Here is a 19,659-nt window from a genome sequence, read left to right as displayed (position 1 = left end):
CCGCCGGCGCTTCAATTTGGCGTCATTTGAAGTTATGGGTTTAATAGTACAAAATCGATACGTAGTGTTATCACAGACAAAGGCACTGGAAAATGCAAATATATGTATATGGGAAACCATTTACCCATCAACAAATCATAATGAAGATTATTTTTTTTTAAAAATAACTACATTAAATTTAATTAAAATTGCGTACCGGGTGAAAAAAAAAAATATTTAGGGGCTTTTTTTATCCAAGTTAGAAATCGTATATGCTGACTTAAAGCGATTTCCTGTCAAGTTAAAAATTTGAATTTTAAGAATTAATGTTGGATCTGTGTGGTATTAAGAGTTTGCAATAATAATCGCTAAGATCTGCATTCTTGAGGAGTGAAAATAATAGAAACAAATGTACTTATAAATAGCATCAATAATGGCTGCTACCTTGTCGGTCAACGCCAATCCCGCCGGGAGGGCATTGTTGGGTTATCGGTCTTGTTGATCTCGGTTCAAAACAATAAAAACCGTCGTCAGATGACCACCAAGTTAATTATTTCCGGATATCAAATCCAGATTTATTTATCAGAAAACAGATTACAAGTTATGATGCTCTAGAAATTTGTTATAAAAAAAAATTAGATATGGGGGGGGGGGGGGTATTGAATAAACAGCATTAAAGTTGGAAAAAGATTGTTTTTGATTATTAATACTTTAAATAGATAAAAACATCATAGCGATTTTTTTTCTTTTTAAACTACCGTCTCTGGACAAAGGTTTTGCGTAAAAGTAATGATTGTGTGACAAGAACTCGACTTAGTAGGAACTTAAATGAATAACTGGACACTCGCTCAAGAAAATCAATAGAAAACAAATTTTCAGTCAATAATTTTAGTTTCCATATTTTCATTACTACAGTTATTTATAGCAGAACCACTTTCTCTTTCAATATGAACTCAGTTTAAATTATCTTAAGTTTAAATTCCAATGGCATGCATTATACGGGATAAGAGTTTTATTGTAGTTCAACACATTTAAAATTGAAAGTTCAAATTTTATATAATTAAGCTTATTAAAATTAAGAGGCAGGTGTCCGGCTTTTAAATTTTAAGGGAGAACAAATAAATAGATCTACTAAAATTTTTAATACGCAAAATTTCCTAATGTTGCCGACGCCAAGATTTATTTGAGATGTAAAGGTATTGCTATCTATAGCCTCATAAGGTTATTTTACGCACGATTAACTTTAAACACGTAATGAACCGTGACACGAGTCTAAACGCATGATGAATCTGTGCCATTCAGTCAATTGAAATGTGACTAAAAGGTAACTGAAAAGTGACTGAATAGCATAGCTCTGCCTTTCAGTCACCCTTCAAGACCATTTAGTTATCATTCAGTTGACTGAATGGCAGAGCTTCATCCTGTGAAAAACCTCACAGTTGTACGTAGCTTCTGTCATCAATAATACGTTTTTTTTAGCATGGTATAATTATTACTACATGAATTTGTATCAAATTTTCAATAACTTCAATAATGCATTTATTTTTAAATGCATATAAGTTTATGTACATTAATTGAGGGTTGATATGAATCTCTCTCTCTCTCTCTCTCTCTCTCTCTCTCTCTCATTCTTTTTCTCACTCTCACCTATATGAAAAATGGATTCATTAGGATTTAGTTATAAATTTCTGAAATAAATATTAATTAAAAGCAATTATTTTCTGATAAATGAAAAAAAAAGAGTTACACAATCGCAATAATATTGATTTTTATGTAATATTGTTGATCTGGTTAGGATTGATAGAAAAATATAAAACATGGTTGTGTGTATATACTGCCATTTATTTTTGCTGATAAGAAAAATTAGGCAATAAGGGGAGGTCTTCAAACAGTCATAATATCAATAGCCAGACATTGAATGTAAGTTATAAAACGTGTGCAAATGACCCCCCCCATATTAAACAAAGATGAATACAATATCAACATGTACCAAACATACAACAAAAATATTGTTGAACAAAACAACATTTCACACATCAACAGCAACATACATGTGTAATACATTGCAAAATAAATCCCCAACTACAAATGTAATGAAGGGGAAGGAGGGTGGGTTGATTGCGGTATTTACAAACTTGTTGACAGCTGACAGTTAAAATGACGTAGTCAAAACATCGCGCGACTAAACGCCGCACTCTGGTTGGCTAATGTAGAAAAAAAAGAAGATCAGCTAAATACTCAAAAATACTCAAAAATTAGGATTACATTTATATTATGACAATACTATTATTTTTGACCCTGGCATAAAAATAACATATCACAATTTACATAAATGCTATCATTTACAATAATGCTGTATTTTTCAATAAAAAGGAAATTGTTCACCCAGATCCCTTTGTCTTTGTTTTGCAAATACATGCGCGGATCCAGATTTTTTTTTTATCCATAGGAGTCCAAATTGAAAGTCGGAGGAGGGGGTACACTTAAAAAAAACTAATTCCCCAAATTATTAAATTCCTAATCCGGTGATGCGGGGGGGGGGGGGGGGTAGTATACCTCAGGTAAAAAAAAAATCATACCTAGGAAAAAAATATCCCCAAAATCATAAAATTCCTAATTCGATGGGGGGGGGGGGGGAGGGGGGGGGGAGGGGTCCGAGGCATATTTGCGATAATTTTACCATGTAAATTTAACACTTTTCATTTCCCTCCTCTAGATCCGCGCATGAAATATCTAAATTACTTTATCTAAGTATTAATTTACGAGGGTGTTTTGAAGTGTCACTTCATTTACATCGTATGCTTCATCGCCTCTTCCGCCCTCTTTACTGGAATAAGTCCTATACACTTGAAGTCGTTGGTCATCACGGGCATTTAGGTGTTATCATAATGAGGAATGGTTTCATAAATACTGAGTAACAAATAGCCGGAAAAAGGAAATTGTCTTGATGCTTATGGTCGAAATTTGATATTGTAGCATTTTTTTGACATTGTAAACATGAACAGTCTTTTACAAAGGGGTTTTTGGAGGACACCGCTCAAAAGGGGATGCCAATAATATTTCTGTATTTTTCTTAAAATATATCTCAGTTTTGTTTGGCAGTTTAGTTAACTTTGGCAAGAAGACAAAAATCTAATCCTTACCTTCTTCGCTCGTTAAATTAGTAAATGTAATCAGTATGTGTGTGTGTGTGTGTGTGTGTGTGTGTGTGTGTGTGAGAGAGAGAGAGAGAGAGAGAGAGAGAGAGAGAGAGAGAGTAGCCTGAGGACATTCTCAATATGTTTTAAATCGGTTTTGATAGCAATCCAATTTTTAAATAAACACAACAAAGTTAAGATTGGTTTTAGTATTTAGTGTTACTGCGTAGTTAATAATACTGAGAAGTCCGGTCGATCGACTGCAACATTATTTGCTTAGGAAACTCAATTGCTGCTGGGTCGCTTCAAAACACACAGGATGGGAGGAAAAACACATTAAAAAGTTTCGATAGATTTTATTCACATAAATTTAGAAAGTACTTGACAAATAAATATAATCGGTGAAAATGGACATAAATTACTCTTCGTATGATTTTCCACAATGTATGATATTTATCTTTAAAATGTATTAAATTTTGTCATATTGTAAAAAATATAAAGAAAAGAGGATTTTCTTTGCATCAAAGACAATACTTTCTATTTTGAGGGCAGTTTAATCGTCTTTTGTTGTACTCGAGTCAACATTTCTTTGGGAGCAAATTGTATAGGTTTCTAATGAATCTAGAAGACGATATACATTGATTTAATGTTCAACATGGACATATATATCGGAAACAAAGTTTAGTACAGAGTATATATAAAATGCATGAGATAAAATATTTTAGGAGAAGGTATACATGTATCAGAAAAGCTACACAGGTAACGCCCTCCATGGGGAGTATACGAAATTATCATAATGACGAATTATATCAGATTTCAAATCAGCGCCGTGTTTGCCATGATTGAATTTAGTAAAGGGTTCTACAAAAATAACATTATGCGAAATAATTAACTTATAACATAAATGATTCATCCCTAGTTCTCTGATTGGCTCATAGCCAACTATCTAGAAGAAAAAAGCCTGGCATATTCACCTGAACGTGACCTAGGAGGTCATTTTAACATTTGATTTACTCGGTAAAATGAAACCGTTACGAATAAGTAAACAGTTCATTGACATAATCGAATCAGATCTTTTCATAGGCTCTTTCAGTTACAGTTCCATTGTATTCAGTTTCCACCAGTTCGCAGTAATATTCCGACTTCTGTGAAGATGACTCTCCATGACCCTTAGGGCTTTGAATGTTATCGTCGTACTGAGAGGAAACGTTCTCTACATAGATATTTTCAGCTGCAGTATCATTGTATCCTGTTTCCGGCAGTTCGCAGTAATATTCCGACATTTGGAAAGATGACTCTCCATGACACTTGGAGTCCTGAATGTTATCGTCGTATTGAAGGGAAACGTCCTCGTTGTTCGGTTGTTTTTCTGAAAACACATATGCTTTGTTTAAAGTGCAATAACACACTTGGGAAAAGTCACTCAAAATACATGTAACAGTAAATCATTTGATTATGAAAAATGTAATGATTAATAAACTATGCATATGTCAAATAAGCAAACAATTTGTAGTTTTGGGATAATAAAGGAATATCTTTAAAAAAAAATTAATTCAGTAAGTAACAACAAAAGCCCCTGTTGGATTCGAACTCGGAAAACACGGATCATAAGCCCGATACTTTATCCACAAGGATATTGAGTAAGTTACGTATATATTGTCGTCGATAAAATCCTATTTTAAAAAAACGAAATGTCGTTTCGATCCGAAATGAGCCATTTTGTGATGATGTGTTATTCCACCTTAAATGAACACACCGTTGATTTATATCTACGCTTTATTCTAATAAAATTCATTTTAGGAGGTTGAATGGTTAACAAAATACCCATCTATTTCGGATTTCTAGGTTTGAGGATCGGCAGGGGATGCTCACTCCTCCTTGGCACCTGATCCCCCCTATATCACTTTAGAGGTCCGTGTTGCTCTTCTTTGAGTTTGTATTTCGATAAATGGATTTTTGAGTTGGTTTTCAGTTTGTTATTGTCATTTTTTTTTTAAACTTTAAACTATTAAGAGTTTCATTGAGGGAAAAAATGATAATAATAATAATAATAGTAAAGATCATGTGTAAATTAATTTTAATTGTGTGTTTTTTGGGAGGTATTTTTCTATATCATTATACAAAGCTCGATGGAGATCAATACATTCCATAAATTACCATGATAATATTAAGTTTGCTTTCAATGGACTATTTCTCTATTCTAGATCACACGTATAATTTTTAAAAGTTTTATCATTTTTTGGGCATATTAATGACTGAAAATTCCGGTATGTTTTGTTATTAGAATATTGATGAGAAAGATAAGTTATGATAGTAATATATTACTTATATTAGTACGTTTTCATGCTGAATTCAAAATTATATTTAACTTTAACTACTTTAAATTCTTAATTAAACGCAAATGATTGTTGTCTGCGTAAAATCGCGTAAAATTGCGAAGAGCACATATCTCGCGGGTTTTAAAATATCGCTTCTATTTTTCTGACAATTGATAACTTAACGAAACTAATATAAAAAAAATCAGGTCTCGCGAATTTTAGATTTTCGCGATTTGATGCAAAACGGCCGAAAAGAGGAATTAAGTGAAATATAAGGAATCTTTAGTATGTTTTATCACCAACTTGAAGTGTTTGTAAAAACTGCTGTCTACTCACCTGATGCCTGTGTGTTCGACAGATGATCCTTCTTGCCACTTCGTCTTTGTTATTATTTGTTATGAAAGAGAGTGTTAAATCAGAGTTAATGATTGCTTGATCACAACTCATTTTCTTGACAAAATAAAAAATATAAAATCAAGTAATAATGATGAATTGATATAAAAAAAACCAATTATTTTTAAATGCCCATCCAAAAGCAATAAATTTGAAATAGATACAAACAATTTTTAGTATAGATTACTATATCTAAAAAAAATGTAATGGTAATGTACATCTTCCCAAGTCAAGGGTTTCTGATCCGCTTCGCTACTCAAACAGGTCTTTTCAAGTCAAGGGTTTTCAATCCACTCCGATACAGACAACCCTTGACTTGGAAAGATGTTTTTAAGTAAAGGCGGATCAGGAACCCTTGACAACTTCAAGAAAGAAAGAAAGAATTGGTAATAGAAATTCAAAACACTGCCTTACAATGACCAAAAAAGTTTTCATTGGAATGATACTTGCATTGATATACAATTCAATACGTTTTTACATGTGCACTTTCAGTTAACTAACACTACTACCTTAGTTTGTATACAATGACAGTCACTGTAATTACAACAGTCACGACTCCTACCGATCCACCAATAGCAACATAGATAATCATATTTCCAGTTTGATTATTGCTCCCAATTTCCTCATTTTCCTCAGATGAATCCTCCTAAATGAGTGAAAATGAAGGGAGAATGATGAGTGATGTGCTCTAACAAATGAATAACATAAGGCAGAGAGAGAGAGAGAGAGAGAGAGAGAGAGAGAGAGAGAGAGAGAGTTAATATAGAAATATGAAATCTAAAAACAAATTCAAAGCCACAACATAGAAAAGAACAGAAAAAAAGAAAACGAGATTTTTTTTCCCAATTTACTCAATAAATCAAATATTGTTAGGTTTTACATAATATTTTATCTTTTCTTTGACCAGATTTAGAAAATGTTTTGTTGTTAATTTATAAAAAAAAAACTTGATGCAATCACAAATCTAATGACACGAAATAACCAACATAAATAAACAACACGGTATATAGTTAGATATTTTTGGGCACTGGTTACATACTCTTCTTGATAATTAACCATAAAAATCAGCATTAAAAATTATATTTTTAATATTACATTTAGAATAAAATATATTTACGGCACAAAACCCCCGCCCTAATTCCACACCAAAACAATAATGCAATTAAAGAAGAAAAAAAAACAACAACATTAGTTGATTTTCTTCACAATTATCTTTGATTCATGCGTTGGTATACCTGTATACAGTTGCCATTGGATCTGTTGTTCCCACTTGGGCATGCTGAATGAAAACACAGTTGATTAAATATTCATGTATATGAACCCTCTTTTATAATACGCATAATAGAGTTCTATTACACAGGCAACTACATGTGTAAATGTTAACCAAAACTTTTGGAAATGCGACTGAAAGGCATAATTCAGTCACCTTTAACTGACTTTTCGGTCATATTTAAGTAACTTTTTAGTCATAATTTTACTGACTGAATAGCAGAGGTTTACCTTGTTATATATTGTGGTTTCATTTATAGTTTTGGGTATCACTTTAAATTATTACCTATAGTAAAGGTCCAAAAATTAAAAAAAAAGACAGTGGTAGCCTATATCATCGACTTTATAACCACAATTGATTACCTTTCATTTAAAGCCGAGTTCAATTATAGTGAGATATTACTCTCTGTTACACTACTGGTTTTCGCAACTCAAAAAAAAAACATTAGCTAAAACACTTCTTTAGCAAAGTACCAAGGTCTTTGAAAATGGATTCGTTATACCAAATGTACATGTACCTTTTAGTGTAATTAATGACTTGCGGAATGGAAAATAATTCGTCGTAAGCATGTTTTTAAGCGTGCGCGCTGTCACCGTGTTTTAATAAGAAGGTATAGACTTATCATTTTTACTATGCATATGTATATGCCATTTTTATGTAAAATAAGCCTAATGAATATTAAAGGTCCTCAGCAATTTGAGGACATAATTAAGCTGGTGCTTCACTAAGTATGTATAGATGTGGTTCAGGAAGTGAAACGATTAATAATGATATTTTACGTAACTTGCATTCTATTATTTAACATTCTATGATATACAATTCAATTAAGAAATAAACAGCAAGTTAAAAAATTCACCGATAAATGAACTTTGTTGGTTAAGTGATCAAATCCTGTTAAATCTGAAGGGCTTCTCAGAAGATTTCATCCCGTACCAACCCTTTGTTGGTTAAGTGATCAAATCCTGTGAAATCTGAGGGGCTTCTCAGAAGATTTCATCCCGTACCAACCAAGTTCATATCCCGGTGAACTTTTTAACATAGCTGTTAATAACACATTTACGTTTAAATAAAGGAAAATTGTTCAAAAAGTTTAAACTACCTGTGTTTTACATGCTACCAACAAACCGTCAAACGATAAGCGCGTACCGATTATCATTGTGACTTCATGAAAAAGTTCACAAAGGATTGAATACCCTCGTTATTCTATAGGTTTAGTGCAAACAATCACAACGAACGTTGATTCATGTTTTTGTTTTTAATGTTTAGACTGTAAGATGTTTTTAGAAGATTATTTATACTTGTAAATATCAATTATTTCTTTAAAAAATTATAACAGTTTATTTTTATTTCAGTGAACGTTAAGTTTTGGCATTACATATATTATTAGATTTTGACTTGTATGGTATTTAGTGTATTATTGTTTTTTATAAAGGTTTTATAAGTCGGAAAAGTTAATGATTTCTGTCTTTATCAAAACTAACGATATGATGTCATTTAGTAGATATTAACAAAACAAGGAAGTGACCATTTTAAACATACTTTATAATCAAAACACTTATGTACATGTATTTCACTTTAATAGTGTTATCATTTTTAAAAAGAAAATTTCGATAGAGGAAAAAGTTTGAAATAGAGTTCAATGTAAAATGATATTACTTTTAGAAATATTAAGATACACTGTATGATTTGTTTGGCTATAAACTTTTATAAGGTAAGAGAAAAAAACCCTGTATCTTTTTTGATAACCTTTTTTTCCAAAGGGAAACAAAAAAAAATCTATACATTATCATGACCATCGTACCCTCTTTACAATTAACTAATGACACTTCTTCGTTAGCTTTTTTTGCATTTATCTCTTGTACTGACTACACAAAGGTAACACTATATATATATATATATATATATATATAATGCCTGTTTGGGAGGGTAAGAGTTAAAATCGACACACCGAGAAAACCATTGTCAACCGAGGCGAAGCGGCGGTTGACAATGGTATATGTGAGGGGTGTCAATTTTATCTCCTTACCCTCCCAAACAGGCACTATTTATTTTATTATACTGAATGTCATAATTTTAAACAAAACTTTACTGCTTTTATATAGGAATGACGTGAATTCTTTGGTTAACCGTACGCGCAAAAAATTACGCGCAAGTAACAATTCGTTGTGTTACCCGTTGCTAAGTGTGTTGCTAACGCTGAGGGTAATAGAACGGATTATCAACTGCGTCTAAACCAATCAGATTTCAGTATTTAACATGAAAGTATAGTAATATAAGATGCATCAACTTTGAAATGAATTAACATCTTATCTATCTTACTTCGCTTGCTTACTAAATAACTTTCTCTATTCCTTTGTTTGTTTTTTTTTCTTTTAGGAAATTACACCTGAATTACTTAGAGATTCAAAGTACATATGTATCACATCTTTCAATCTAATTTACATTGATTTGATTGGACTTACATTATTAGATTATACAATTTGTTAAAAACGGAAAGATAGTCAGTGGACTCTTAAGCGACTAACCCGTTTTTATCTACCCACAGATATAAACAGAGCAATTCTATTTCTAAAAGGGGTAAGGTCACAATTTTGGTTAAATTTCTTTCTTTTTCTGTTTGTATTGTTTACAATTTTTTATTATTGCAATTTTAATGATCAACCGAAATTTGAGTGTCAATGGAAGGGTAATAAGCAAGACTCAGAGCTCACGTTTGTGTTCTGTTATGTAAACAAAGCGTATGCCATGGTTTGATTTACTTTCGATCAACTGATACGTCAACTATTTTTTTCAAGCTGATTTTTCTTTCCGCTTTTACGTTTTAAACAAAAAGAAACAGTTTTAAGCGTTTTTCACATTCATAACGTCTATGTCTTGGGTTTTCAATTGCAAAATGTAAGTAAAACCATGACCTGAGATTTGTTTACATTACATAGAGTTATGAACTTTTTATCTCGCTTATAACACGACGACTTACGCTCTGGAATTAAAGTGTACTATTACATGTAGAAATACCATACTGAAACTTGGTAAACATTTAAAACGGATAAATAAATACTGAACACAAGTTTTTTTTTTTTACTGTGTCTCTTGAATTTAAACATTTTTTGTTTTATCTTTCAATGAAACTGATTTGATGTCCAACATCTTAATACTTTCAGGAAATTTTAAAATATGTATTAAGTTAAGAGTTGGGTTTATAATTTTCTTTTTAATCAAAATAAAGATCCTCTTAAATGTCCATTCTTTACAACTCTATCATTATCGTGAATGTAGGAATTGTTTGTTTCACTAATAAGCTTATGTGTTCAAGGAAGCTAGATGTTCAACAAATCAACCATCAGATCTTCTAAATGTTAATGTTGTAATTTGCTAAGCTAGAAAGTATTATTTAGTAAAGAAAAAAAACCCCCACATTTTATCTTTTGAATTAAGGTATTTTCCTAAATTTTAAGAGCTGTTCCAAAGGAGACCAAAACAGTTTTAAAAAGTCTTTAAAATCGAGCACTATTAACGTTAATAAAGTAAAAGAGTATTTTTCATCGACTTTACCCGTTTTACATTGACTTCCATAGTATCCTGGTGCACATCCAAGGTAACAAGAACCAGTAACGTGGTGGCACTGGAGTCCACTAAGACAATGGCCACAGTTCTCAGAACAACTGCCTCCAAATGTGTTGTTTTGACAAACTGTAATGCAGTTAATTGTAATGTAATGTAATGTAATTTTTAAATTAATGTAATGTAATGCAGGGCCTTCAGTATAAGAAAATTATGGGAATAACAGAGAAATAATGTTGTTTATATATAACATAAATAGAACAGTAAGAATGAATAAAATACCACAGCACCCAATGATATATATAAGCTTCTTTCATTTCAATTTTCATCCGGTAAATTGCATGTAAATACATACATTTTTAAACGGCGTCGTGTTTTTCTATATTTTTTTTAAACGATTAATTATTATGTTGAAGCTCAAATGATGAATGAAATCAATCATATGTTTCTGATAATTAAATTTTTGATAATTTGTTAAGGTATTGTGGTATCCTCTTTATCCCTTAATATAGCTTTCACAGTGTATGTTTTTTTTTTAAGATAGACAGTATAAAATAAATGATTTATTTCTAAGTGTAAAGATAAGGATAAAGATAATTTACAAAACACAATCCATATTTTCAATATTTAAGAGGCAACAAATTCCAAATGATGAAGTCAATGTGCAATACATACGTTGTTCACATTTAGGACCCTGATACCCATCTTCACATTCAAAGCAATGACCGGTCTCTAAGTGACACCGACTGTTTACACAGTGGGGTGGACACGGCATGGAACAGTTCTCGCTGTAGTATCCGGGATTGGAACAGCCTGAAAAAATCCCAATATATATATATATATATATATATATATATATATATATATATATATATATATATATATATATATATATATATATGATTGCGCCCATGAGAAAAGGGCCCTTATGCCAAATTTTTCACAAAACATCTGAAGAAAATGAAAGCGCTTATGTTTTACTCGATCTTTGTGTTTTCATTTATTTAAGTTTTAAATATATATATATATAATTTTATCTATGTATACAGATCATCACATCTTGGAGTTTTACGGAAAAAATCTTATTTTATAGGTAAGTAAAGCACTATAGTCATTTTCATTATGCTTTTCCTATTTAAACTTTTCCAAACACACGTTAGTGTTTATTTCACTCTTTAAGGGTATCTCTTTATGTTGGGTGTCTTTCTGTCCGTCCGTCCTTCTGTCTGTTTGTCTGTCTCTCCTTTTCTCTCTCTATTTTTTCTGTCTGTCTGTCTGTCTGTCTGTCTGTCTGTCTGTCTGTCTGTCTGTCTGTCTCTCTCTCTCTCTCTCTCTCTCTCTCTCTCTCTCTCTCTCTCTCTCCCTCTCTCTTAACCTGAAGCCACTTACCATATACTTCAAATTCACACAGTTCGCTGAACGCATATTCTGAGTAGAAGGATGGCAAATTGGTAGCTGTCCTGTTGTTGTAGTAGGCGACGTACCTTCCCTGGGTGGTACAATTTAAAGTTAACACTGCCGGTATAGTCGTGTCATTAAACGTCGTGTCTTTGAAACATAATACAAAATCTTTTCCTTCTGTGGTGTTCGATATGTACACAGAGAACCCAAGGAATCTATGGACAAAACCATTGCTAGGACCTTGAACAAATAAGATGACGAACTGGTAAAATATTTTGAAAACTTATGGGATAGTTGGAAAGATATCTTTGTTGCTGATATCTGATTTATTTTTATTACACTGTATCATGCATATTTTTTTTTCTATACTTATTTTTTTCCCATGTAAGCAAGTAACCACAAAATAATAAATTTCAGTGTTTACATGTGTGCGTGTGTGTGATTGAATGTTTGTTTTGCATGTCTGTTTCAATGAAAAAGAAATAATAAAAAAAAAAAATAAGATGTTTTGTACGTTGTTTTTCCTTTGCAAACTGTTAGTTTATATTCATACGATGTTCTGTGCGCAAAATTTTGACAAATACTTTCATGAAACTGAACAATTTACAAAGCAAAACTTTCCCTTAATTATATACCTTCTTCTTAAGTATAGACTTAAATATTGAAAAATACATTGTTAAAAAAAGAAGAAGATAAAAATGAATACAGATACGGCAACATACAATCATAAGATATTCATGAATACAAGAACAAAATGTAAAATAATGTTACCAATCCCTGTCACTAACCAATACAGGGTTAATAATTACAAGAACGAAAAGTAATTGACAAAGGGCAATTCGAATACAATTGAAGTATTTAGTCGTACCGTACTACATGTACCTTCGGGGAAAATATAGACCATTTGTTTACAAATATTTCAATTCCCATAATCGTTGGAATAAATGATTGATTTGTTGATGATTTATTAGCATTCATTAATATGGTCGTTAGCCGTTATTTTTTTTTTTTAATTTTTTTTTTGTTAAACACGACTTACGGAGCCTGATTACCTCATATTTTTACGAATGGTATTCTAAACTATGCACTTTTATTTAGAGAAGAAAAATCTTATATATTCTAGCTTGACAATTTGAGCATCTTCTTAGATCTTAATACGGAAATATTCTTCATTAAGAGATCGAATCCCCCCAGAAGAGCCACGACTATTTCACCCTTTTAATATTGTCATTTACTGTAAAGAGGGGTATCATGTTGTTTTTGCTTGATTTTTAGTTGTCCTTTCTTAATTTTCAAATCATTTTATCGTGGTGCGATGGATTCTGTTTTTTCTTATCAACACATTAATTAGATAGGGCTATAAATTGGTTAGATTGTCTGCTGGTAACAAGGGCAAAGAGGATAAAATTAAAATTGAATTAAAGACTGGTCAACATTTTTTTCCATGCATACTTAATATATTAAAATTACATCCTCTTGAAATCAATTTTATGTAAATAAATAAATAAATAAATAAATATATCTTAATTCTAATAAATATACTTTACTTGCAATATTATCAATTTTTAAAGTATTTTACACATTCTCTGCAAAAGGAAATCATTTAAACTTTTATCTTTTATTGGTTAGATACTTTCTTGGTATATGTTTTTCTAAATACATATAAATCTCAAGAAAACGAATCGAATAGTGAATTCCATTGTTAAGTATAATCTTACAAAGCTTCTCAAAATCTGATGAATATTTTGCATTTCCTTTATACATGTACTTCCCCTGAAATACTGCCACAGTTTAAGTGTTAATTTTATATTGTATCAACGTTTAAGAGACAAATTTAAAATAATTTTAATAATCATGATAATAATAGTAATAATAATATAATCGCGTGTTTGTTTTAACAATTATGTCTGGAGAACTTTGTCATCTACATGTAAAGGGTTCTTGATAGTCAACAAATTCTCAATCTTTCATACATTTCAAATATATTTTTAATCAAAAGCTGTTAATTGATAATAAAAAAAAACCCAATAATTTAGCTTTGCAATTTTAATGCTCTCCTATATCTCTATATAGAGCTCTTCTTCTCCACAAGAAAATTATAGTGCCTAAAACTGGCCAGGATTATCGAAGCTGTTAAAGATATACACTCTGATACTTACCCCAGGTAACGTTGTCGGTTCTATAGTAAATGGTAATATGATGGATGCTCAGAATGGACCCAAGGTCAACGTACCAAAGAGCTACACGTTTATTGACCGCTGAGAGTGTGCATTGACCTCCATAGGCAGAACAATCTGTCTTCAGTCCATCCACAGCATTAGAGGCGGAAAAATCGTGAAAAATGAGGTATGAAAAATCCTTATGCAAGAACGGATGTTTTTGCTTTGCTAATTTGTGTAAAGCAATGTTTTCTGTAAGATTAAAAAGGCAGCTTAACATGGGTACTTAAGTAATATATGGTATATGTGTACACATACACGAATTGCTATGTCATGCAATTCAATTTTCTTGAAAATACATCGTACGTTACCGTAAGTATAAGCTATCCATGGTAAAGAAAACCAAAATGTCATCGGTAAAAATATGCGTTTTTCCATTTCCTCCCCTCTCTTGTGCAAATCACTGAAACAAAAATCGAGCTAAAATGTTTCACAAAAAAAAACCAAAAAACAAAAAAAAAAAAAAAAAAAAAACCAAACAACCAAAAAAAAAGCAAAAAAAAAAAAAACTAACAAAACAAACAAACAAACAAAACGAAAAAAACACAACAGGATGTTATAACCAGCATCAACAATTATCTAGACATTCGTTGTATATCAATATCGTATTGTATAAATAATATTTAAAACCCCATATACCAAGAACAGGACATATCAATATGAAGGATTAGATGAATTTAATTTCTTATATTAGATATAATGTCACATCTTTACCGAATAAAGAGTTATTCATTTCGTGAAAATGCATTGTCATTATCTTGGACTACTCAGCTTCAACAGTAAATGTTAAATGGCTTCTAAGACAAAATATTATGTTCGAACCAATCTACTGCATGATGCAATATTATATTTTTGATAAGAAGTTGTACATGTATAACAGTGAACACAAGAGTCTTCTCACAACGTTTGTTTTTGTGAATTCTTTTTGGTTCACAACTTTTGAGGATGTGTATTATTTTAATTAAAGGTCACCGCAGGCCGAAACGATCTTAAAGATGTGTTAACTTATATATCATAAAAATTTGAATTTCACTCTTTGCGTAAAATTGCACTAGAAAATAAACTTTCAAATCGGGCGCTTTATATTCAACTCAATTCTCCGTACTGTTTCCTAGTTAATTGCGATCAATTAATGTCCGCGTTAAATTGCGAGGAGCACATCTGGCGGATTTTTAAATCCCGCTTTTATTTCCAAAAAGATATAAACTAAATGAAACTATGAAATTGGGTGTTCGCGACTTTATTACTTAATATTGCGATTTGATGCTAAGTGGTTGAATCAATAGATTGAGTACTTGCGTAATATTGATAATCTACAGTGCTTGCAAAATCAACTGATAATTTAATTTATCTGTAGGTTATTTCAATGACTGTCTTTGAATATTACTGAGCTTATCAAAATGGTTTATCTGCAAGCAGTTGCAATTTTGCGCATTTAAATACATTTGATAAACCGATGTACGATTGTTAAATGTTATTTTTTCACCAGATATATAATACACAAATCAAAAAAGATTTTGATAGTGATGGGAAACTGTGTTCTATATTATATAAATATAATGGGCTTAAGCAATAACAAATATCACATAACTGCTTTTGTTTTAAGAAAATATATCTAACATTTGTTTTGCTTAATTGGAATTTATTTGAATGTGAGTCTGTTCTATGATTTGGCACAATCAATCGAAAATTTTGTCCAACGTTGGTCAATTTCTTTGTGTAATGACAATATAATTCCTGTTAGATGTAAGGGGTCTTTAACACACCTAAAATAAAGTTATGCATACAAGCCCATTTTTCTAAAAAAATTCAAACATATGAGACTTAAGCATGTGTTTGACTAGGAAATGGCCCAAACTTAATTCACTTTTGAGAAAAAGAATCCTTCCTCCTGCAATATTTGAGATGTGGATCTGAGGTTGGTAGACCAAAGCTACACACATTGCTCCACAAAAATAGACCCCAACATTTGACGATACAAACTCTTCCACAACATGTTAAAATCGCCATGTTGGGACGTACAATCATGACAAGTAGAAGTCACGGGATGTCAATGATCCTTTTTTTTTTTTACAACACAACTATATTTATAGCTGGCTAAGTGGTCATCTTGAACAATGTATCAACTCTTTCCGCTTTACATTGAAACCGGAGAATGGGTAAACCTAACATTTATGCAGGAACTACAATTTCGGACAAAGAGGAAAGTGCGTTAAACGAAATACACCCACATATGTCTCGGTTTTTATCGTTTGTATCTTTGAAAATGTATTAAATCAATATGACACTATTGCAAAGCATGTTGCTGTAGATTCAATACTAAACGCAAGGAATAATTATTCCGCGTCGAATCGCTAGAAAAAGCACATCCCTCGAATTTTAACATCTCGCTTTTGTCGGACATATGTTCACAATTCGCGATTTTATGCTCCACGGAATTTTATGAAGATAGGTGGAATAGCAAAATTAAAGGGAGTTGGGCATGATTTAAGATTAATTTTTTTTATTTGAAAATTAATTTTTCATATATAAAATGGTATACTTGCACATTTTGATTGATTGACCAAACTTTGAATGTTATAATTCAAGTTTTAGAGATATACAGAGGTAAGGATTCATTGTAATGTAAACAAAGCTCGTGTCTTATATTTGTTTACAAATAATATAAAGTATGCCATTACCATTTCTATGACAAAATGACTCTGAAAAACAAGGTTACTTAATTGTTTAATGTGTTTATAAATAATATTATTAACAAAAGAGAACATCATTAGATTGAAGATTATACCAATAAAACACACATTTAAACAATAACAAGGCTCGTCTTTGTTTACAAAACAAAGAATTCCAAACTCTGTACCTTGCTTATAACCCAATAGTTGACAAAGCGTTACAAATACCCATATTAACCATTCTAAATTTTAAAAATTGAAAAATAAAGTTCTACATTTTAAGCTCAAATCGTGTCTGAGTCCCTTGAGGTACTCGCGTAAAATAAGTAATCTGCAGTATTTCATTTCTTAAATATTTCCTTTTTCGTCATTGAAGTTTCTGTTTTTTATTTATTTTTGTTTGTTTATACTCCACACAATTATTGTGCGTACATTTATAAAAAATCACAATATGTCCTGCGTTTTACAAAAGAACTTACGACTTACGACCAAATAAATGAATGTTAATAAATCACAAACTAATTCAAATTTTTTTCTTATAACTGGAAAAAAGAATTATCGAAACTCAAATATTAGTAAACAAATTATTTGATATCATTTTTTTTTCTTTAAAGATCATTTTACAAGACTGTAAATATTTACCTCTTTGTCGTAAGTTCTTTTGTAAAATGCAGCCCTGGGCTGCGTTTTACAAAAGAATTTACAAGTTACGATCAAATTACTGAATGCTGATTAATCACCAACTAATCAATTATTTATTCTCATGGCTGGAAAATATAACAATTGGAATTGAAATATTTGTAAACAAATGGTTTTATGTCAATTTTGTTCTCTAAAGATCATTTTACGAGACTGTAAATATTTACGACTTTGTCATAAGTTCTTTTGTAAAATGCAGCCTAGATTTGTATATAATGATGTGAAAAGGTAATACAATTTCTGTAATGATGTAGAAGAAATCAACACATTTGCTTCCTTATTGATTAGTTAGGATTAAATGCATAATTTTAAATATATTCATGAACAGATTTAAATGGGCAAAAATATATTATACATTGTATAAATAATGCCCACTCTAGAAAAAATGACATGTTTAGTTACATCAGTATTGCGAGGTGCGCTAAAACAATTGTACGTACCTTTTGCATTAGAAGTGTTGTATTAATGATCATTAAGATTAGACTGAAAGAAACCCTTAGAAAATTATTTGACAACCAGGAAATTAATTTGAGCCGCGTATGCGTACTCTATGGCACTTCTGCTAAGAGGGTTCGATGGTTTTGGCTATTTTTAGACTGTTTTGAATTTCCTGTAAATAAAGGGCTCATTATAACGATACAGGAAAATTCTCAAATGTTTTCTTCACTTAATGATAGTTTTTATAATTAGCTGAACAAATGATATCTTGAAATTTAGATCTTAGAGTATCTTAGATTTAGATTTGTGAGTTAATTTGTTGACCATACCCCCCCCCTCCCCCATTGTAAATAAGTGAAGTTTCAGCTTGACGAATCAGTTGTAAATCATTACGATGAGTATCTATGAGCTATCTTCACGTAAACATGTACATTGATTTCGCTCTGTAAAATTGTGCTTTGTTTTGATGATTACCTTTTAAGTTATTTAATTAAGGTTGAAGAAGATACTCAAGTAGCTGAGGTTAGTGATATTGTCTAGAGCTATACAGAGCAAAACCTTACCATTATAATAATCTAAATGTAGAAATTCTCTTACGACCTTAAATATAAGAAGGTAATAGTATGATTTATCAAAACAAATAAAATATTTCAAGAAGACCCTGCACAGTTTTAACATTTTAGTTAAATATTGTTAAAAGTAATGGTATGACTAATAGCATCGGTAAAAAAAAATTACGAAAAATGAAAGCAGATGTAATTTTTGAAAATTATTCATATTGCTTAAACATACTTGTCTCAAATTTATTTTTTCGTACTTTGATTAATAAAGCAAGCATTTTTTTTTAAATACACATTTAGTTATACATGATGCGTAGTTTTTATTGAATACTTTGAATCAACAACATATTTGAATAATATTATAAAAAAGCTGCAAGCGCTAACAATAAACAATTCATTTAATTGGACTGGCGCATTCTATTTTATTCATTTAAATATTTGTTGCTGTACCAAGGCTCTATCTATCTATCTATCTATCTATCTATCTATCTATCTATCCATCCATCTATCTATCTATCTATCTATCTATCTATCTATCTATCTATCTATCTATCTATCTATCTATCTATCTATCTATCTATCTATCTATCTATCTATCTATCTATCTATCTATCTATCCATCCATCCATCCATCCATCCATCCATCCATCCATCCATCCATCCATCCATCCATCCATCCATCCATCTATCTATCTATCTATCTATCTATCTATCTATCTATCTATCTATCTATCTATCTATCTATGATTGTTTTTAAGCCACCACAACAACCCCAAAAACAATTTGATCAACGTTAATTGTGCACTACATTACATCTGTTTGAGTGGTAGATTCATTGAAACGAAACTGTGCCCATTTCTTTTAAATATAACGTATTAATACATGTAAGGTCGCCTTAATGCACATCACTATAACGTGTGTCAATATTTATCTTAGTTTTATCCGTGCACACAACCTGCTGGCATCAATGGAGGAAAAAATATGTTTGAAACATAGTTTTTGATAGAATTCA

The 19,659-nt window shown here is 31.0% G+C and overlaps 1 protein-coding gene across 1 annotated transcript; it reads right to left on the bottom strand.

Moving 5' to 3' along the window:
* Window positions 1-3,171: 3,171 nt before the first annotated feature.
* Window positions 3,172-18,170, bottom strand: LOC105333605 (uncharacterized). Its single transcript, XM_066067352.1, has 10 exons — window positions 18,090-18,170; window positions 14,590-14,681; window positions 14,219-14,470; window positions 12,048-12,299; window positions 11,334-11,471; window positions 10,650-10,787; window positions 7,063-7,106; window positions 6,337-6,473; window positions 5,771-5,814; window positions 3,172-4,485 (listed from the first exon to the last, which is right to left on the bottom strand). Exons 2-10 carry the CDS (start codon window positions 14,654-14,656, stop codon window positions 4,184-4,186), a joined length of 1,374 nt encoding a protein of 457 aa, XP_065923424.1. The 5' UTR covers window positions 14,657-14,681; window positions 18,090-18,170; the 3' UTR covers window positions 3,172-4,183.
* Window positions 18,171-19,659: the final 1,489 nt, after the last annotated feature.

Source organism: Magallana gigas, chromosome 1, assembly GCF_963853765.1.
Source record: "Magallana gigas chromosome 1, xbMagGiga1.1, whole genome shotgun sequence".
Taxonomy (NCBI): Eukaryota; Metazoa; Mollusca; class Bivalvia; order Ostreida; family Ostreidae; genus Magallana; species Magallana gigas.
The sequence above is the reverse complement of the archived record's forward strand: the minus strand, read 5'-3'. Positions and strand labels throughout refer to the sequence as shown.